This window comes from Trachurus trachurus (genome assembly GCF_905171665.1).
Source record: "Trachurus trachurus genome assembly, chromosome: 17".
Classification (NCBI taxonomy): domain Eukaryota; kingdom Metazoa; phylum Chordata; class Actinopteri; order Carangiformes; family Carangidae; genus Trachurus; species Trachurus trachurus.
The window spans coordinates 29832447-29855375 of record NC_139900.1 but is presented as its reverse complement, the minus strand read 5'-3'; the positions used below and the strand labels follow the sequence as shown (position 1 = coordinate 29855375).

Here is a 22929-nt window from a genome sequence, read left to right as displayed (position 1 = left end):
CTCTCTCTCTCTCTCTCTCTCTGCATCTCACTCCGCTTCATTATTCTGCACCTGTCAGCAGCAGCGGACGCCGGCGCGCGCTCCATCTCTCCTCTTCCTCTCTCTCTCCTCTTTATTTATCATCATGACTTCTGCCAAAGAGGCGAACGGGCCGGTGAAAGCAGCCCAGCAGCAGGAGCAGGTAGGACTTCAGGAGAAGAACTATCTCCTAATAACGTGTGTCCATATATTTTTCCCGTGTTGCGTTTCCCCCGCACGTTTTTCTCTCCGTCTACTGTGTTTTATTTGTTTTCCCACCTCCGTGTGCGAAGCAAACCGAGTGTGGCATGTGTTTCATCTTTCGCACCTTCATATTATAAGTCTTTATCTCAAGTGGAAATTAAACTATATTCATCACTATCCTCATGGAGCACTTGACGACTCGTGAAATGAATAAGTTATTGTTAACTGTGTTGATGCTATGTTGTAGCCATAGACTGTAAAAAGGATGTAGCTTAATTTTACAGTTATAAACAAAAACCTAAAGGCTATATAGCCTATAATTTCGTGACAGTGGAAGGGAGAAAAATTGCCAATGTTATCAACACAAAAGTAGTAGAAGAACTTATGTAGCCTAATTTAATTGAAGAAGCGAGTTTTGATAAAGTTGCCATTACCAAGATCACGGCTAGGTTAAGTTCAGTACAACTTGGAAACTCGAGACGCACCGCGCCAGAAAAAACAAAAACATGGGAAACTTTGCATCCAAAGTGCTTCACGTAAGGTATTAAAACATTACATAGGGCACAGACACTTTTTTTTAAAGAAGCATTTTAGAATAATGAAACAGATAATTTAAAATCGAAGAGAAATAATCACGATATGAATTTTGCGGTTACATGCTGTCATTCCGACATCCCACCATATAGACATACCTCTATTCCGACAGGCGAAGTCCCACCATTCCGACAAGGCTTTCAATATTAGGAAATGTGCGTTACTCAACAGGTGACTCTCTTTAAGACATGCTGCTAGAGGAATTCCCCACATGGTTGGTTGTGCGTAATTACGCAGCAGAGCGCAGACAGGCACTAGACTAGTCTGCCTGTCTAGCCTCTACCTGGTCTTTTTTTTTTTTTTTTTTTTACTAAACTTACGTAACCAACTCCTTTCTTCAATGCCTAAGCCCAACCAGTGCAAAATCTTTTTTGGGGAAAAATACACTATTAAAGGAATTGTAGGTAAGGCAGGATGTTTAAAAATAAAAGAAAAGAAAAGAATACGGTCATTCCGACCATAGAAGGCAAAAATTGTCGGAATGATGGGACATTTGATAGAAAATTAAGTGTTGCCATTTAGGTCTATGGACTGGTGGGATGTCGGAATGGCGGTTTCCTCCGGATTTTTGCGCGGGTGCGGATTGTTGCGTGACCTCTGACAACTGATTCTAGGAGAAGTCAGGTCGATTTTTTTCTACGACTTTCCGGAGTGGGAGCTCCGAGTTTCGACTTGCCTCGAAAGCAGCACATGGATGTACAGTAGCCTATATATTATAGTAGATCCATGAGGCAGCATAACATCCACAGGCTAACAACCTAGCTGCTGACATTATACGGAAGCCTCGGGAGGGGTCAAGACCATATGTCCATCTCAGTCTCTAAGCTGTTTTAACAAGCTAAACTTTGTCAGGATGCAACAAGGTGTCGTTAAAACTCTCTTTAATGGTTGTTGTGCTTTTATTTCTTTGTCTGGCAGTTACTGTATTTGGTGGAGTTGGTGCCTGTTTTCTCAGTGTTGGGGCTGCTTCCTGAAGGGAATATGCTGGGCCTCTGTGGGGAAAACTCAAAATCTATTCTCCCATAAACAGCCATATGTTGAAGCAGTGGAGCAAACAGCTGATTTTAACAAGATAAACTAAAGTAAGATATTTGAGAATATAGTGTTCCTCTTTAATTTTTCCGCTGGGAAATGGTTGAGTGCAGCTGTTTTGAATGTGTGCACCAACAAGGCACAACTACTAAACTTCTGCCTAAATATTTAATGACCTGCTATTGTAACCTCAGCCCACAGGTGAAGTCTCTATACCAATAACAGTTTGTGCGGTGTCTTGTTGTCATGAACAATTTGCCTTTTTGAAAACAGCTTCTAGTCCCAACAGTCGTGCACTTTGAATATTTTTTTTTGTTTTAGGGGCAAAACTAATATTTCTGGTCTGGAACTAAAGATAATGTTTCTGCACAGGAGAGAAATACTGTAGATGTAGAGAGGAGGAAAGACAGAGAGTGGGTGTTAATTGGTCTGTATTGTTTTGTCATCTCATTGAGTTTAGATTGTTGTGCTCTGTATGAGGCCATAGGGAAAGCTGTGAAGTGATGTAAAAACACGTAGACCCATGATCCTCCTCTGGGTTTATGTAACTGAGCTTCTAGCACTAATATCAGAAGTTGGGTTGAAAGGTGCTTCACTGAAATAAACTGATGTTTACTCTGCCGGAATGAGAACAACTTGACAATACATTTAGTTGCATAACAGGTGTTGATTCTCGCGTATTTGGCTCTCACAGTGCATTTTCAAAGGCTGCACTGAACATGTGAGAATCCAAAAAAGGTTCATTGGTTGAGGTGAAGACTCCCCGCTGAACACGGGCTGCTTGTTACCCTAATGGGATGTAATAAAGTTTTATATTTATCAAATTGGAAGAGGTTTTGCCACAACATTTTCAGAACCTCACTTGGATTGGCATTTTTTGCCTCTTAGTGCCCTAACCCAAGATGTGACTCCTCTGTCTTGAATGCAGTCAGCACCTTTAAATATTTTAAGTGTAAAGACTTTATTTTGTGTATTTATGAAAGCTGGAGCAGAGCTTCACCAGCAAAGAGGCAGATCTTTAACCATGTTCTGATTTCTTTTTCCGAAAGAAAAAAGAAAAAGAAAAAGTCGGGGAGCATGAGCTTTTGAGAGGAAATAGGATGTTGGACTAGCAGAGAGAGAAATGCACATAATGCTCAGAGGATACTGTAATACATAGTTAGTGTAATGCTCATGCAGCTATCATTTCACCTTTGTCAGTGAACGGAAGGATGCATTTTCAATTGCTCCAAGGGATTTTCGCAAGTGACCGACTTCAACTTCCTTTCCTCTCTCTTGTGTGTGAGCAGTTTGCACAAACAACACAATTTCCTGTTAGATTGGAAGTACAAACCCCCCCACACCACCCCCCCCCCTTATATACTGACACTGTAGCTTCAGTAATGCCCTTGCACAGTGGTAATATGAGTTTTAAATGCGAACAACCAGTCTGTGCTTCAGCTCTTTACTGATGCAGAGAGATGAAGATATCATAGCACAGGAAATACTATGCAGCTAAGACGCACATCTGAGAGTTGAACCCCTGCCCTCTGGACTGCAACATTCACTGCTGCTGCTGCTGGAGATGGAGGCTATAATGCATTCGGGCAGTGTATTGCATTTGTCGTATCCAGCTCTCATCTGAAATATAAGTAGACTGAAAATTCAAACCATCTTCGTCTCCATTTAAAACGCTGCTGTCTTCATTAGTGAAGTCATTACAGGCTCAGGAAATGCATCTCCATGTTCCTTATCTGATACGCCATCGCTGTCACACGCTTTTGTTGAGCACCACTGTAAACAGCTCTCGCATTGTTCCTGATCATGATGCTCAAAAAGTGTATAGAAATTGCCACCACACGCTTTGTTGCTGTACTCACCTCCCGGCGACTTCAGCTCGTTGTCTTGCTCAAGGTAGAATCCACTTTCCCTGCATTTCACCTCCAGCAGCAAGGTAGTCGTATGGGTTACAGCGCTGTCATTGAAAACAAAATCGGGACTGTTGAGAACGGAGGTGACTAATGCAGTATAAAGAGACCTGTTATGAAACGGATGAGATGAGTGCACCTACAGTACACCCAGGTTCTCGAAATTCAGCTGTGATTAAATTCAATTTCAATGTTTTGGGGGATTTATTTTCCTCTAAACTTTCATCCTGCTACGTCCATTTATTCTGCAAATAATTATTCTGAAAGGATGGTGAGTGTCTTATCTTTCATTTAGCTCAGAATGGATTTTAATTGTCAGGGAAATTTTCAGGGAAATGTTCAATTTAGAGAGAAAAAAGAGAAACAGCAAGGGTTACCTCAGATTGATCCATTCTTCAGTCGTGTTGTTGTGGACTATGGTTATTTGATGATTAAAAGATACTGTGTCAGTTTTGTCCAGAGGCAGGCAGTAATTCATATCCTCTGAGAAATCACTCCTTTTCCACAGTCCTGCCTTTTTCCTGTCAATGGAGTCAGCAGGAGCTGAACACCTCCTCATTTTGACTTTCTGTATTTCCATCCCAGTTTCACATAGACTCATTATGAAATGTTATTAATTCTTACAAACACCAGTGAAAAGCTTCAGCAAACCCAGAAAATATTTGCTCATATCTCAGTGTTTTGTTGTCTTTTGTTCAGAGCAATTTACATTTTCAACTTTTTGGCATCTCTTCCCCCCATCTTCTCACTTTTAATCTCTGAAGCATCCACTCAAATATTTATTTATTCTACACAGATTGGGTTGGATTTCATCCTGATCTGTTTAGTGGATTCTTTCAAGCCATTAACTCCAAGAAGGGTCACCAAGGAAATTTACACACTTTCAATTATAGCAACACACTCAGCCTCAGTACTTACTCTTACTCTACACCACTTTGCCATTGCTTTCTTTGTTGGAATAACATTACGGATGGAAAATTTGGTCGCACAGACTCATGACTGTTTGTTATATATGTGTGTTTGTGTGTTTACTCAACACTCGCCTACTGCAAAATGTTGGAGGACAGTGTCGCTACCCAAAAGAGCAACAGACTTTATGAACATTTTGTTCTAGTGCCAAAATAGAAAATGACTGAACAGTATTATTGTTGAATTTTATTAAATTATTTTCTCCAGAGCCCTTTGGACATTAACTAATGGTTTTTCCTGGCTCTCTGCTGTAAATGCAGGATTACCCCTGTTTTGACATTTTTAATGTCACGCACAAGTTTTTTCAGCTGCTGTTTTTTAATCATGATAGTATCACCTTATGCATGTTTGATTCACCGTAAGTTGCTTTGTATACAGTATGTGTCTGTTGCTGAAATTGATGTTAGTTAAAGGTGTCACAGGATTATTGTTCCCCACATGATGAATTGCAATGACTTTGATTGCCCCTGACTTTTTATCAGCGCCATCATCAGCTCAAAATTATGATCTGCAAAACATTTGGTGTTAATTAGCAAATGTTAGCACGTCGTGGACAAGCTGATGGTGAGCATGGTAAACACTGAACATGTTGAACATCAGCATCTTAGCTCAAACAAAGCACAGCTGTGCCTAAATGCAGGCACACAGAGCTGTAAGGGTGGATTTAGTCTCCTATTTACTTAATAATGGCTTTCACAATGCAATTATTACTGTTGTGTATGTTATGCCGTGTACTGTTATGTACATATTATAAAATGTGTTCCTGTTTTTAGCTGAAACACAATAACAAAATGGCAGCTTTTAAATCTCAAATACCAGGAATAATTCCAGCAATTTAGTAATTTACACACACTAGAGCAGCTGCCGTTGAGCGCCAGTCTAATAGGCTAATGTGTCCGTTCTGATAACAAGACGGCTGCTGCATTTATGGCGTTTTTAAATGAGACCTGCTTACACTGGGTGTAATTCAATTTAATGTTGTCAACATTCAGATTACTGAAGCTGACTGGAGGAATTAGAGTGTCTGAGCCTTGGAGGAGCAGAAAGCATCTCATCACACAGTGAATAATTTATTCCCAGGTGAAATCAGATAATGGTATAAAAGGCAGCGGTCTAAATCATTTAATATTATTTTGACTCATTGTGAAAGAACAACACAATGCACTTGTCTTCCTCTCACTTATCTCACCAGTGTATGAATTGAATCAGTCGTGGTACTGCTGCAACCACCACCACTACTACTACGTCTACTACTACCTCTACTACCATTCATCAAATAAAGTATACCCCACCTTTCAGGATATTATGTTTAAAAGCTAATCAATATTTTGTAAATTAACAGCAGGTCAGATGACGACATGTAAAGTAAAAGAAGTTGCTCGTAGAGACAACCCAACAGAGACGTATTATCCGACTCTGCAGTTTCTCTCTGCTCTATGAAGCGTCGACGACTTTTCCTGTCATCGCTTCGGTTTTATGGCAGTAACTTGACTTGTATTGGTTCACTCTCCCCGCTCTCATTAGTGCTGTTTCCAGCAGCTTTTCTCAGTTGATAAACCTCCAGTAAATCAAGCATACAGTACTCCTGGCTGTGCAGCACCAAACTGCAGACAGACAAAGTTAGCGACTAGCCGGCGAACGTAATGGGGGAATTTAGCAGCTAAAAGAGCTTGATATCTCCCTCAGTGCTCTGTGGACCTACATTTATCAGTGGAGACTCTCTCAACACGACCACTATGCCTCTCGAGCCGTGCAAGGTCAAGTTACAGATGGAGACGTGCTGAAGCTATTGGTAGGCTAACTTAATTTTCTTCAAACTTCAAAGGGAGAAACGCTGGAGAATGTCTGGAGTGTTTCGATTATTCTTTCACCTCTGTTTAGTTTTGATACTTTTGGATTCAAACAGAGCAACAATTTTTGAAAAGTAAAATGAATGATCTGGAGAGAGACAAACCAAATACTCATAGCGACACAACCTCCCTCCAAAGTATTACATTACACTCATAGCATACTTCAAGAAAATCAGATTTCGAAAGACACATTTAAGGATCCATTATTTCCCTATTCCTGTAATACAAATGTTAAATTTTCCCTTAAAGTGTGGGTCTGGAACCGAGCCAAACACTTTCACAATCAGTGCTGAATATCTGGAGAAATATCCTCAGCTCGGTGCCAAAAGAAACAAAAAGACATGCCATAGCTGAATTAGGAGATGAGGATTGTGCGATCCTTGTTTTGTCTTACAGTTTCACTCTTTATCAGATTATAGCTCAGTACTTAGCTTCTTGTTAGGTCGTGATGGAGCAGTGTAACAGTGTAAGAAGAAGTAATGGTAATGTTCCTCAGCTCTGAGATCGCTGTGCAGAAGACCACAAGTAAAGATGAGCTTTATGTAACTTCATGTACTCTCAACTTACACTTAACATGAGCAGCAGTGATTATTACACTGTCTCCTTTTCTCTGTACATCACTTTTTTCCTTTTCCTTCAGTGTCTCTATTACGGCAAAATGTAACAGAGAACGTAACGTCCCACAGCTTCTTTTTTTTTCCTCCACAATTTACCGTCTTGTATTACTTTTTCCTCGATGGTAATCATTTGGCAGATGTGTTTATCTAGTTGATGCGGTTTACAGCTACATCGCTTCAACTCCTTATTTTGTGCTTAGCTCTGCTTATCGGAGCTGATCCCTTATCAACGGATATATGTCTGCAGGTCACAGTATCTCATCCAGAGAACATTTAGTTTTTCTTTGTCTTGTCTCAGTTGAGTGTAACCCACACACTCCACGTTTTCCAGAGTGGACAAAGACCGGCTGGATAGACGGAGAGCGGTTGATGCTCGGCTATCTATGAACCAAAAGACAGTTGGCATGAATTCTTAATCTCACTCATGAATGCTCATGATTTATTGATGCCGTTCCAGAGGAAAAGTTTCCCCCCCGATGTCCAAAGGCTCCTACACATTCATTTGAGTTTGACTGCTCTTCGACAGCGACTACATTACAGTAGAGTCATATATCGTGTGTCGAGTGTCCGATGTCTTTACGCACCCAAAGTTTGCTTTCGTTTCAAATGTCTACATCCCCTCGTGTTGTCTTTGCGAGCCTCTTGTTTTCTGACTCCTGAGTTAATTTCTTGATACACCCCCAGGGCAATTCTCCCACAAGGCTCTTACAGCACTAGTATTAGTCCCCACCGTACTGTACTGTACAGCAGCCAGCACCGTCTTCACTGCAAATGTGACTCAAATGGCTCTCTTGGTTCCCTTGGAAACCAGGTGCTCAGAGATCAGGAAAGATCCATTTCACACTTCAGCTGCAAGCAAAGAGACAAAGAGATGGTTAGACAAAGGGAAAGTGGAAGGGAGAGAGGATTAGAGAGAGAGAGAGTGTGTGTTTGGAGGTGGGGGGCGAGGGATAAAGAAAGCTTGACCTTAAAAGATGCTTCATTCTTGCGGCCTAGAACAAAAATAGTAGCAAATGGATCGAAAAATAAATGTTGTTGCTTCCCCCTCTTGGGATTTTTCTACCATTTTTGAGTCGTCCGTGCTGAAATGCACAGGGTTTGTTTAGATTTGGGTGTCTGTGGAGGAGAGGGTGAAAATAGCAGCAGTTGTCATTTATTGATGCAGCTTTTATTGTTATCGGCTGTAAGGCATGCATGCCTGCTCTCCGCGCAGACTAACAGGAAGCGATGGCTAAATGCAAACCGCCAGTGACGTCTCGCCACGTCTGAAACTGTTGCCAAAGGCCGAGATCTCCTCTTGCACACAGACAAACACTTGTTTTTCTCTTTTTTTCCTACCTTGTTAAGAGCTCTCGAAGGAAGGTCAGCATCCAGAGAATTCTCAAGTTTACAGCAACACAGTTTGTGTTGTACAAAAACATGAGCTCAACGTCAGGAAAATCAAATCAGAGGTTAGATTTTGTGCGGGGTGTCTCTTTATTTGCTTGAAACAAGCAGGTGCTGATCATTTTCATATGTTTTATGAGAGTGAATTCAGCCCCAGTCTGGAGCTTTCTGTTCTTTTTTGCGGCTGAGTAGGTATATGAAAGGTTTCAGAGGGACAAAGCAGCCTGCAGGGATAAAGCAATCAGAGCTAAGACGCTTTAATAACAGTGGGTTGTACAGGAGAACTGATGTTTTAAAACAAATGGTATTACTTTTGAGGCTATGTTTAACACATTATGCTAGCGTCTTTAAAGGTCCAGTGTGTAATGCCGTAATTGGCAAGGTTTACTGACGGTTTCCGTAGCCTTATAATTATTCTTTTATATAGCAAGGGTCTTGCTTTAGAGAGTGTCGCCATCTTGCACCGCCATGTTTGTACGGCAGCCGAACGGAAAATCCAGCCAGCCAGAGAGCCTGTTTCGCCTTCATAAATAAACCAACGAAGATGAAGGCGGAAGGAAAGAAGAAGGAGTAGGAAACAACCGACATATCGTAAAGTGGTTTGGATCTTCAGCTTATCGCTCCATGCTCCTGAAATACTCTCAGTCGCCCCCAGTCGTGGTAAACAAGTTTTTTTGTCCTCGGAGGCCACCGTCACTTGGCCGATGGGAGGGGCGAGCGTGAGTGAGCGCTCCAATCTAGAATCTCAACGCTCGATTTTCCCCCCATTTTACACACTGGACCTTTAAGATACGTACATGCACCAAGACCTAAACTGAAGCTTTTACTTGACCAAAGCAACTAATTTATTTGTATCTCAATAAAGACAGCTTGATACTTGGATTTCATGTTTTTATATTCATATTCAGAAATGTTAGTCGCCATGAATTTCAGCAGCACATTCACTCCTGTGTGTCTGACACTGGGATATTTCTCCACTTTTCCAAGAGTCCGTGGTTCCTTCCCTCAAATTGGATTTCACTCCTCAGACAGTTCAACCATTTCTATCCAGCCCACTAATGGGGGTTTCAAACTGGCTGACTTAGCAGTGAAAGGGTCAGTGAGGAACCTAATCTGCCGCCGTTTTACTCGTAGAACATGGAAACTATTCTCAAACCTCTCCAGCAGCGATACTGATGGGAAATCTTCCTCCGACATTTTTAACCGTGTTATGTTTTCTTTTTTAAACACCATTATTGAATTTAGGTGGCGAGGCCGTCAACATAACTGAATGTCACATCTTTAAGGTTCAGCTGATGCTCAGTTTTAATGTTGTACAGCCACTCTACAGTAGCTTGTGTTAATGTAGGAGGTGGTTTAAGCAGCAGTGACAGCTGCTCTTACGGCTCTGTTGACCACTGCTTAGCCTGTCACGGGGAGGAACCATAAACATCGATCTCATCTTTCTCAAGGCGGTGTTACTATACACTACCCAAGACGTACTGACAGTGAAGGTTAATGGTTGTATCCATTTCAACCGGACGCTCTTTTATTCTGTGTTTTAGAGTGAGAAAAAGGCAGACGTCCCACAGCATTTGACTATTGATTTGAATTGTGGAAAAGCTCCTTGACTTCTGATTGAATAATTGGGCGTCTATTTATAGAAAATGCCAAGCACAGAAGGGAAGCTCATCAAGTTGTCTGCTTCCTACATTTCCACAGCTTGAATTAGCCCTCAGGGCCTGTGGGAGATGTATTTAAGATTCAAAAAGTTGGCTGTCTGATATCATTTTACCTTGTGCCTTTTGTGCTCTGGCACAATGAGTATGCTGGTTTTGTCATGGGTGGTAAAATGACTGGAACTAAATATTTACTCACTTGCCTCCCAGGCTGCGCATCAAAGTGCTGAGAGATACTCTTGCTCTGTCATGTGGCATGAATCCAGCTGTCACATTTATAGATCTGCATCTCTCAGTCGGGTACAGTCTGCACTGAACTGCATATGGGATATGCATTTAAATCACCTGCCTGTGCTAAATAATAATAATAATAATAAACTTTATTTATATAGCACTTTTCAAAACAAATGTTACAAAGTGCTTTCCAGTAAAAACAATTAAAATGACAACAAAGACAAATTAAGTGACATCAAATAAAATCAGGGAAGGCTTTTCGATAGAAATGGGTTTTGAGTAAGGATTTAAAACAAGCTACTGATGAAGCTGACCTGATGTCCTCTGGCAGATCATTCCAAAGTCTTGGGGCCCGGACTGAGAATGATTTTTCCCCTTTTGTCATCAGTCGGGCCCCAGGGACAGCTAAAAAACCTTTATTTGAGGATCGCAGAGGGCGGGCAGAAATGTGCAGAGATAAAAGGTCAGCAATGTATGCAGGACTAAAACCGTTGAGTGCTTTAAAAGTAATCAATAAAATTTTAAAATCAATTCTAAAACGTACTGGAAGCCAGTGCAGGGAGGCTAAAACAGGCGTGATATGCTCGCGTTTCCTGGTTCTAGTTAAAAGCCTGGCTGCAGAATTCTGCACTGACTGAAGCCTGTCCAGGGATTTTTGGTTAAGACAGGTAAAAAGGCTATTGCAGTAATCCAGACGTGATGAAATAAAAGCATGTAAAATCATTTCTGTGTCTTTAAAAGATAAAAACGATCTAATCTTTGAAATATTTCTGAGATGATAAAAACAAGACTGTACAAGTTTAGTCGTATGTTGTTCAAAGCTTAGATTGCCATCAAACCAAACCCCAAGGTTTCTAGCAGAGGGTTTGATGGCGTCCGCTAGCGGCCCAGCAGATGGCATTATTTGCTTGGTTATCTGCTGGGGGCCAAAAACGAGAACCTCGGTTTTGTTGTCGTTCAGCTGAAGAAAATTTTGCGACATCCAGTTTTTGACAGCGGTGATACAATCTAGTAAAGCACTCAACTTCCCAGGGTCAGTGGCGTTTACGGGCAGGTACAGCTGAGTGTCGTCAGCATAAAAATGGAAAGACACGTCATATTTTTGTATTATGTGCCCCAGGGGGAGCATGTATAATGAGAATAGAATTGGTCCTAGGACAGACCCCTGGGGCACGCCGTACTTTAGTGTGGTGAGGGAGGATGTGTAATTGTTTGCTGCGACACAGAACTTACGATCTGAAAAGTATGAATAAAACCATTTCAAAGCTGTACCTGAAACTCCTACCCAGTGCCTCAGACGATTTAAAAGGATCCCGTGGTCGATTGTGTCAAACGCCGCACTGAGATCTAGTGGTGATCTAAATGGTTTGCCATTTTCAGTGCAGGTAGATGCAACAAAAAAAAAAACAAGAGTAAGTGAGCAAAAGCAGACACCAGGCTGTTATCTGTGTGCCTGTCAAGACATCTGATTATTTTATTTCTGCCTCGGTCAGAGGTCTGAAGTGATTGCGGATATCAAAGGCAACTTCAACAGCGTCTTTCCTTTTAGAGTGTGATAAAGCACGGAGATTAATATCTTATGAATCCAGTACACAAGTCCGTACACGTTATCGTGAAAATCCGTACCTCTGCAGCAATAAATCAGCCTATTGATGCTCCTGCTGTTTTTCTACGTGTACTCGCTGCCTACACTATTGATTTGCTTTGTTGTGAGAGTCAAACTGTGAAGAGACAGTAGTTGCACAGATAACGTGGTTGCAGACACACACATACACCGGTGGTACATTTTAAACATTTGAATAGAAAGTAATTAGCAATCTGGCCATTTAAGGTCTTCAAGGATATAAAAAGCATCAACTGTGCCCGAGAGTTGAGCCGTCTGTTTCCCTCTCACATGCACATGCGCATGCATATTCACTCCCACAAACACACAAATGTACACTACACACACACACACCCCTCATTAACTTGTAGATGGTCCACTGAGCTGCTGCGTGCTGTATAGACCAAGTCTAATTGGTTACAAGGGTATCAACAGCTGGCCTGATACGGGTGGCTGGAGCTGCTCAGTCTCTTCACTGAATGTTACCAGAGATATTAATGTGTGTGTGTGTGTGTGTGTGTGTCTGTGCCCACACACACAGTCTGTGAGGATAAATTAGGCAAGAATGACACCTGATGCTAAATACTGAGTTTCTGAACTTAACTCCTTCAACCCCTTAAGGGCAAACTTCGTGAAATGTATCCCAACCGGGGGTTCACAGGTTGTACTTCTGCTGTCACCAGGAGGTGCATGGAGAGATAAAGATATAGAAAAACTATATCCACATCCTTAGTAAGCTGTAAATCTAAAACACCAAATCAAAACTGCACTAGAAAAAAATGATTGAAACATGGAAATAAGGAATTGACAGCAAAAATAGGTGTACATGTAGAGGATACATAGATAAAACAGATTTGAGAAGTATTAGACCGTAGGTAAGCAATGTACTGTATAAACTAAATAGAGAAGTCATACTGATGGGAACTGTAGAAACAGAAAGAACTGAATATTTTATAGCTGGACCTGGTTAAAGTAAACAAACAGCTTATGGCTAATAGTTGGCATTGTGAGTCAGAGATTGTGTATCTAGATAGATGCAGTTGAAAGAAATGGATAAATAGTTCAAACAGTGAATAGCATGGAAGTAAGACAGAAGGTATCGAAAAAGAGTAAATGCTAAAAAAAAAAAAAAGACCTAAAAGCATCAATAAGCAGCAGAAATGAAGAATCTAGCTAATGTCCTAATGTTAAATTATATAAAACCTGTACCAATGTACATTTTTCTCAGTAACAGGGTTTAATATCATAATGTTTATAACCAGTCGGAGTCACATGTGGACTGTGTATAAGCCAGGAGGTTCAAAGGATCAACAGGTGGTTCAGATGACGGTCCGTCTGTAGTGTCAATCAAAGCCGAGTGATCGCATTTCCGAGTCACCTAACCCGCCCCTGAACATAACAATATGACACGTGTGGCTGAGGAATGTAGTGACAAAGCCACAAGCCTCCGAATAAAGGAAACAATGTGATGTGATGTGTTGCTTTGATGCAGACGCAGAGCGTTTCGAGGAGTAGATGATGATAGTGGGGTGTTTGTGTGTGTGTTTATGCCAGAAAAAAATCACACAGTAAAAAACCCTAAAAGGGCTTTCGGATCACAAAGTTTAAGATAAGCATTTTCGAGCATCGGGCAGTCTTCAAGGGCACCTGATTGCTGCAACTTCTGTTTTGTATGTCCTGTGGATATTTGGAGTATATGTGTTTAGAGTGGCGCTGATTAGCCTTGTACCATCTGCCGGGCTGTTTGAGGAGAGCAGCTCATTATTCTGCCTTTTGTTGTCTGAATTGAAGCCATAGCTCCTCTTCAGCTCTCAGGCAAAGCTGCAGGGACTCTTCGTATGCGAGCAGCAGGGAGCAGCTAGAGGATGCAGCGTTACTGCACACGAGTGTCTGAGCTGTCGGCATCTGTCTGACGGAGAATGAGCTGTCCTCCGGCCACTCTCCGTCTCCAGCTGTGATAGTACAAAGTACATCTGTCTTATGTAGGATGAGATGAGCTCAGAAACCCTGTTGTATCCATTTTGAGATCAAGCTCACAAGAAGTGAAATCTATTCATCTATTACCACGGACAAGTGGATATTTTGTCCCCTGTGTGTGTGTGTGTGTGTGTGTGTGTGTGTGTGTGTGTGTGTGTGTGTGTGTGTGTGTGTGTGTGTGTGTGTGTGTGTGTGTGTGTGTGTGTGTGTGTGTGTGTGTGTGTGTGTGTGTGTGTGTGTGTGTGTGTGTCTGCACAGGTGTAATGTATATGATGTGTGTACTTTTTCAGGACCTGGTGGGCAGTGCTCCGCCTCAGAGGAACTGGAAGGGAATAGCCATCGCCCTGTTGGTCATCCTCATCATCTGTTCCCTGATTGTCACCTCCGTCATCCTGCTGACTCCTCGTACGTACAACACACACACACACACACACACACACACACACACACACACACACACACACACACACACACACACACACACACACACACTCACACACACTATGCCAGCAACAGGCTTGTATAATTTCTGGTGTGTATGAGGTGATTAAGAGGCATCAGGCATGTTGTGCATTCACTGTCCTTCACATACCTGCAATTCATGTTCACCTTCACATTATAAACACATAATCATTCTCTTAGTTAATCCAAGTGTTTTGATTACCTAACACCAAGTTTACTAAAGGTGCCCTGCTGCATGTATATTGTAGAAGGCAAGAATTTGAGAGTATTGGAGATAGAAATAATCTTGATAATCATGGGTTTTTGTTTGACAGCACCGTTGCCAAATATTGAAAGTAAGAGACTTTTTTTTTTTAATGTTGTTCCACTACCAGATTTTTTTTAATTTTTTTTCCCTTTGACTCATGGGAAAATAGTTGGCTAACAACTGTTATTATCCTGTAATGAAGGACAGAGATAAAAATATTCAACAGCAAATCATTGTTTCTCAGGTCGTGACCTTGTGTTCCATCAGATTTTACCACAGGTTTTGAGAGTTTTGTTCTGGGAGCAAATGAGAAACAAATCACGATTCCCCTGACGGAGCCATCAACACACACAGTATTGTCAACACACACAGTATTCAGTTGCTCTCACGTGGACTTGAGCCCGTGTGTACACTAGTTGACACAACCTTTACTTAAACAGCGTTTGTTAACAACTCTGCCAGGAATCTCAAGTGATTAATTTATTAGTGACAAAATGCTCAGTGTGTTTGAAACTGCGCATCTGGAATTGAACATGCATCAAAATAAACAACATGATTAACAGTCACAGGATACAGCGTGCCAGGTGTTACAAATGATGCAAAGAATTTGCAAAAAGAAAAACAGCTGGATTCTCGTCGTTGGGAGCTAATCGCTGATGCTCTTGGGTTATGGCCTAGCGTTGCACCAAATTCCATTAAAATGTGGGATGTTTTTAGATTCCCTGCTAAGTAACCAGGGCCAGCAGAGAGAAGAGTATTCACACACACCTGTTTGGATGTTTTCTGCCTCACTACCGCATATCCTACACACATGCTGGGCTTTAGATTGAGTATTGCAAACACACCATAGACAAATCCTTTTTTCTCTCTCCTCTTGGCAGCGGTATTCAGCTTTCTTTTCGCCGAGCAGGCAGCTATTTTAATTTGATAACCTTGTTTCAATGGGTTCAAGGTTTTACAGATGACATGGTTCTCCGGGTTGGTGATTGTATAACAGTTTTATATAGAGGCAGGGTCATCGTCTCACTAGGTAATGGGCCTTTTAATGTGTAATGCCATTCAGGCCTGTTTAATGGAGATGATTACGCTGTAATAGCTCCAGCCATTTGTCAGATGGAAGCATCACAGATACCATTTGCCTCGTGTTGGAAATTGGCTCCATCCCCTCGCCCTGCAGCTTCTTGCCAGACAAGAGAATTTCTCCCAAGTTTTCAAGTCGATAAACACTTGACAATGTCTGACATGGTATTTACACACTCAGATCCCTCCTCTCAGTCACACCGCGAAGCCTGCCGAAGAATCTGTCAACTTACCGTTTTATACAGTAAGACTGGGCTGTCAGCCGTCGTGACAACTTGTCTCTGACAGTTGTTTCCTCACTAAAAGGTGAGGTAGAAGAACAGTTAAAGGGCTCACACTCGCTGCGTCTCTTTCCTCACATCCACGCTAACTCATTTGCGTTCCCCTGGTGTCTGCTCCACCTGCAGTTCAGCCGTCAGCTTCAGATCTCATCTCCAGTTTTTAGGGATGGAAGGAGTTGCCCGCCTGCTGCTGAAAAATGAAGAAGGCAGATGTGATCTGATGCTCTCAGATCAATAGAGCAATACCAGGGGCCCCTTACTTGTTTGTGCCTTGTTCGAAATTGCTCTACCTATGGTGGGGAATAGCTGTTGGAGGTGCTATCTCCAGAGGTAGAGGAGTGTATTATAGTGAACTGGTGACAGTCTCTGGTATATCCTGAGTAAGGCAACTTACTGATAAATAAGTCAAAAGATTTTCTTACCTAGACACTAGTAAACTTACTTGCTTGAAATGCTAATAAATCTTACAATACTGAAAGACATCTTGACATTTCCTTCAAAATCCACAAGATGCTTTTGAATATACTATATGTGAGCCTCTCTGCGTATTCGTGTTTAATTTATGCTTGTTTATTTGTCTTTTCTTGATACACTTGACAGGTGAAGATGACAGCCTTGCCCTTAAGAAGAAAGTGACTGTAGAAGATGTTTTTGGTGCAGAGCTCCACATCCATGACCCAGATGCCAAATGGCTCAGCGGTGAGTGAACAGTTTGACTTTGACATTTAGGATCTGGCTCTCGTGTCAAAATACAGAACACCTCCAGACACATTGTGACAGGCATTGGTGTTGTCCATGATTCACAATATACAGTTTGCACAAGTTTGGGCTCTACTGGACAAATTTCTTGAAATGAAAGTAAAGAATTACACCCCCTTCAGCAAACAGGCATTAAAAATGTATATTTCCAGTGTTTTAATGAACTTTAAAAAAAAAAAAAAAAAAAACTGTTATTGAGGATTATGAAAAAGTTTGAGCACCATCTTCTCGTGAATCTCAGAGCTGTCATCAGGATTATCAGCTCGTGGTAAATTCTCTCACTCTTCAAACCTTCTGGTAACACTCAACAACCGCAGGCTGAGGATCTGAAGTGAAGCTAATTGATGCTACAAAGCAGCGACAGGCTATAAAGAGACTTCAGAGTGCTTCCAGCTTCTGCTGTCCAAAATGTCAGGAAGAAATAGCAGCTATGCGGGAAACCGTAGGAGTCAAAACAAGATCTGGAAGATGCAGAAAATGTTCAGATATTCAGCTGTGCAGAATAGATGCAGAACCATGCTCGCGACATCATGTCAAAAGTTAACATCAGTAGTATGTAGAGACACATCTGGATTTGGCCACTAATGGCATGGCTGTGTTTAAGTGGTCAAGTGTTAAGTATGAGGGTGCTGTGCTGTGTCTGTTTGTTGTAGGGGTTGTATGTATTTACAGCTTCTTTGTGTCAAAGTCAACTAAATATAGACCGACCCCAAGGATGCCCAGGCTCTTGTGCTGTACACTGATTCTGCACCTCTAAAAGTTCTTTCATGGTTTATCCACGCAGTAGGGGAGACTCGGGTAAGTTGAGCATAGGGGCAAGTTGAGCGTAGGGGCAAGTTGAGCCACCCCTTGTTGCTAGGAAACCATAAGAAAAATTGAGCATATGACCAAATATTTAGGAGGAAGGCATCATTACATGGAGTCAGTGACGGTAAGAACCACATGGGTAAAGTTGTTAGACATTTATGTCCAAAAAAACATTTTTCACTCTCGAAAGTGAATGTAGTCTATCATAAGATTTATGAGAATTGTGTTTTTAGACCAAAAGAGATAATTATAAATTTGTTTTATACATGAGTTGTGGTATCTGCACATGAGCTACAACATAAGGTAGTAAACAGCACCATTTTAGCTGTGGGGACTAATAAAGTCAGTAGCTCTGGGGTAAGTTGAGTCATACACTACAATACACTGAGTGTATTTTGTCTGTTAATGTCCTAATTATTAAATCAAGATTCTGGATGTTTATGAGAAGCAGATAGAGTACGTTCCTGAAAACAAGCAAAGCTGTTTATGGTGAGCCAACTAACTGTCAAAGAGAAAGATGTGGGATTCTTCCCAAGATGCGACGTAATCGCAAAACTCCCCAAACCTCACTGAATTATTGTCTCAGCAGCAGATCCCAGCAGTTTGTGTTATTCACCTGCAACTTGGACAGGTTGGATATTGAGTGAAGTGGGAGGTGGGAGATGGATGGAGGGGAAGGAGGGGGTGGCTCAACTTACTATACCCCATACACGGGGTAAGTTTTGCCATAAGACTTTTTTTTATGGACATGATATCATTTCAGAACAGTTTTGTTTACACTCATTCTGTTTGTTATTAGTTAGCAAGAAAACTATAATTGTCTTGATGTAGTGATCCTGAATATGAAAAGTGGCTCATCTTACCCCACTCTCCCCTACTTGTAGTACTGTAGTTAAAGGTTGTGTAAAGCACAGCCCACAGGAACTAATATGACACAGAGGAGCGATGCTGAATCACACAAAGAACCCGTCTCCTTCAAAATTCAACAGAAAAATAACTCACCTCCAAGAAAGGAGCTAGCTGAATAACACAAAAGTTTTTTTTTTTCTAATCATCCAACTTGATATAGGAATTTGAACAACAAAATAAGTTTGATAATGAAAAATAATGGGAAATAAAGCTTTAAAATCTCCAAGAGGAAGAAAAGAATCTGTCTCAAGGTTGTTCACAGTTGATTCCACATAAAAGGTGCACACAGTACCTGAAACTAGTTCAGCTGGAGTTTATGTAAAGACTCGATGGGATATCTAAGGATGAATAGCTGCTTGGCTCAAGATTTAAATCAGGGAAGAGATGTGAGATCATAGGAGATGAGAAAAAACATACATCTCAGTCTTCTTTCTCACTTAAATCACAAAACAAACAGCGCCTGTCCCCAGCAGGGAGATCATTAAGCCTGTCTGTTTCTGTAGCTAATGTAGGTATACCTGAGCTGAGCACACGCAGATCTGTGGCTGTTACTCTCTGTGTATCCTCGTAAAAAACATCACAGTAGCAGAACGAGAAAAAATAAATCACAGCTTTAAATTTTTTTTTTTTTTTACAGTAACTGTGATCCTCTTTCAAAAAGACACAGATGTTATGCAACATTATGTAGATTCACAGTAACTCTTCCTGGCTGTGATTTTTATCCCTCTCTACATCAACAACAATTGCACCAGTTTTCCAGCTCATTTAACGGCTTGCACAAATACAGCATGCTGTGCAGCAGGCGAACAGTAGGATGGTCTAAGATGAACAGATGTTTTGTAGAGCGGCTTTGCTCTGGCCTCTCTAACCTTGACGAGGTAGCAAGGAGGAAGCTCCTGGCCGGGCTCATAAATGTTGGATCAGCTGGCTCGGTGCCCCCTGGCGTTCGGCTGGAAAAGCACTTGAAATCATTTTCAGCCTCGGTGATCAGTGATGCTTTATTGTTCGAGGGATTATGAGATTTTACTGCGCGTTGGGATTAGTATAACTACTGCAATGAACAATATGTTCTTGTTAGCTGTATTTTTTTTAATAAGGGGTATTAGCAACTCAATTTGCTTGTAGAGTACCAGCAGTGTTTTAAATCAGCTCTAGGGCAACACTGACATTTGGTCTGGATGTCACAGTTCAGCACTCGCAGTTTAGGATCTGGGATATGAAGCATCTTTACAAATCAATGCTGAAGGAAAATTGAGTTAAAAAGTACATCATCGTCATCATCGTCAGAAATTTAGAAATTCAGAAAAATTAAAGATGCGAGTGAGCAGTTAGTGGCTGCCTGAAAATAATATTGATATATCTGTCAAGTGAAGAAATCAACTAAGTGGTTTTCGTGTTTTGAGTGTTAAAAATGGTCAATACAGGAGATGCTCATTTCAGCATCTCAATTTGACATACAGTATCGTTTGAGGCTCCAAGAATTCACATTAACGGAGCAGACATTGTAAACCAAGCACTCTTTGTCATCTGAATGGTGAATATTTTTTTATCATAGAAAAAAAGCACTGTCCACTTATTAGCTTTTCAAGAGTTTGAGCCTTTACTTTTTTTTGTAAACTCTCAGAAATAAAATGGTGAGAAAATCTTAAGTGAAGTTTTGTCAGTTTTGAAAGTTGAAAATTAACTTTCATGCTTAGTATTCTTTCAGACTAACCAATTTGGGCTTTGTCTTTCATCTTGGTAACAAGGACGGACTTAGTTTTAACGAATTCACATGATAGATTTTTTTTTTTAGTAATTCATTCCCTCCGGTCTGAATTACACAAATCTGATCTCAGAAGTTACTCAGTCTCAGGTTTAAACTGCTGCCTTCACATGTACAGCAGCTGATTTTAAAGATTTCTTTCATATTGTTTTCTGTAAAGCAAATTGCGTGATGTAACACTTTGTAAGTTTGAGAAGAAGAGGGCCAGACGTAGCATAAGTTAGCTGCATTATCAAACTGTTTAATCATGTTTCAGTGGACAAAAAAATTTAATTAAAATGAAATTAAAGCTTCATTGCCAAAATCAGATGGTTCAATAACCAGACTCACACATTCAGAGACAAACAGCTTGTGCATGAACACACTTGGCATCTCACATGTGTATGTTTGAATGTATCTGTGATAAAAATCACATTAGCACCTGCACATATGCTAACTCACAGCTCCTCGGTGCTGACAGACACATATTGACCTTACATCTGTCCTTCTGGTCTACGGAGCGGGCTGCTCCCCTGATTACTTACATTACAGGCTCATTAACATATAATTAGTTAAGTTCCAGTGTTCCTATCCCCTTCACTCACAGCAGTGATGAAAACGTCCTCAGCACCTGACGAAACCCTGGCAATCAATTGTGTGACATTGCATCTTGTCAGTTAAGTTAATGCAGTCGGCTCCCATTTGGTGCTAATGACCTTCTGATAAGAAGTCCAGTGGGACAGCTTCACACTTCAGTAGTCCTCATCAATATTTTGTGGGCTTCATTCACAGCAGTGCGTAATTGATCCCCGTTGCTCTTTGATCACCGTTTGCCTCTGTAGTCTTTGGACTCACCTCTGAGTTTCTCACACACACTCAGATCCAAAGACACAGGATTCGACCTTCAGACTGATCTGATGCATTCATGTTTTTGAGATGCAACAGAATATTATATTGCCTCACAATGAAAACAGGACATCAACATGGAGCATCTGTGGCTAAATCTACCAATGAAACAAAAGCACCAACTTAGGCAACAGTGAATAACCGTCACTTCTCGTTATGACTCCCCAGCTCAGATCTTAGGAAATTGGTTTGGCTTAATTACAGATCCCATCACAGGCCCAGTTTGCACCAACATTATAAACTCTTGTTTGGTAATCAAGTTAAGGTTCATCTGCCGGATGGAAATTTCCACCGTCACCAACAGCCGACACCAGATTCGTTTGGCCAGCGTGTCGCGGCCTGAGCCAGGCACTTTAACAGTCTCATTGGTTGAATTTCTCTCCCTGAGTGCCTGTGTTTCATCACAACACCACAAATCTGAGAAATTTCTGGGAAAATCAATCTGTGAAGGAAAACGTAATTAAAAAGAGAATTTGTGTTCCAGAAAGTTTAGTTTGAGCCCAAGCTTTAATGAGAGCAAAACATGCACAACTGTGTTTAACAGTGTTTAATCTTGTGCCTTCATTTCCAAAGCACTGTTGTTGTTGTTGTTGTTGTTGTTGTTGTTGTGCTAAAGTAACCAGAGAGAGCGTGACTGACATTTACCGCCTCTTCTTCTCCCATCTTAACTGTTTTTAGCTCTGTGAAGCACTTTGTGACTCATGTCTGTGAAGTGCTATATAAATAAACTTTACTTACTTAACTTTACTTCTCATAAAGGATGAGACAGTTTTGTTGTGTACAGAGCAGGATGCTGAGGATAGCAGCATTACACTGAGTGCTTAGGAGGATCACACACTCACAGCTTGTTTAGGGTCTGTCTTCAGATTGGAGTGGTTTTAGATTAAAAAGAAAAGTATGTTATGTATGCTTCCTGTCCAGCTGTAGAAAAACAAAGTGGAGCATTTAGCAGAGATATTTACTCTGCGAGTCGGTGGAGACCAATATTAGAGCTAAAAAAAAAAAGTGCTGAATATTGTACTCGGATTTTCAAGGTGGTTAAAAATGCGTCTCTGAATAAATGATGATGTTGCTTTATGACTGTTGGTTCAGTAAATGAGCAACTGTTTGCTAACAAATTAGCCAACAGGGATTTTGATGAAGGTCCAGGAGGACAAGACACTATAAATAGAGAAGTGGGAGAAGTTCCTATACCTAACACTTGTTTTTTTTATTTGCTGTTTACAGACAATGAGCTGCTGTATCGTACAAGGGACGGGGACGTTGTCAAGCTCAACGCTGACACAAACGAGAGAACGCTTATCGTGCCGAACCAGTTCTTTGTGAGTATAACGATATACTTGAACAGCAGTGAGTGTACTTTCTGCTGCCACTGAGCTGTGTGTGTCACTATGATGAGTGTGTGTGTGTTTGTTTTTTTTTGTTTTTTTTCATCCCATCCAGGACAGATCCAGAGCCGCCAAGTACCAAGTGTCTCCAGACATGGAACATGTGTTGTTTGCCTTTGAAGTGAAACCGGTGGGAAACAGTCTGCTCCACTACCTCGCACTGCACCATATCATTTCCCCCAGAATTTGTCCTTCTTTGACTGTGATGCTGTTTGTTTCCACAGATCTATCAACACTCCTATGTGGCCAAGTACATTATTTACAGCCTCACGACGCAGTAAGACTCATCTCTGTTGT

The 22929-nt window shown here is 41.2% G+C and overlaps 1 protein-coding gene across 1 annotated transcript in view; it reads left to right on the top strand.

Moving 5' to 3' along the window:
• The window catches only part of LOC311000922 (A-type potassium channel modulatory protein DPP6-like), a gene marked incomplete at both ends in the record, with an annotated part of 62895 nt that overhangs the window by 22422 nt on the left and 17544 nt on the right, over window positions 1–22929 (top strand). The window contains 5 exons of the mRNA XM_083991827.1: window positions 14340–14454; window positions 16720–16818; window positions 22472–22566; window positions 22688–22762; window positions 22857–22909. Of these exons, the coding sequence (XP_083847953.1) occupies window positions 14340–14454; window positions 16720–16818; window positions 22472–22566; window positions 22688–22762; window positions 22857–22909 (437 nt within the window). The remainder of the gene's footprint in view (window positions 1–14339; window positions 14455–16719; window positions 16819–22471; window positions 22567–22687; window positions 22763–22856; window positions 22910–22929) is intronic.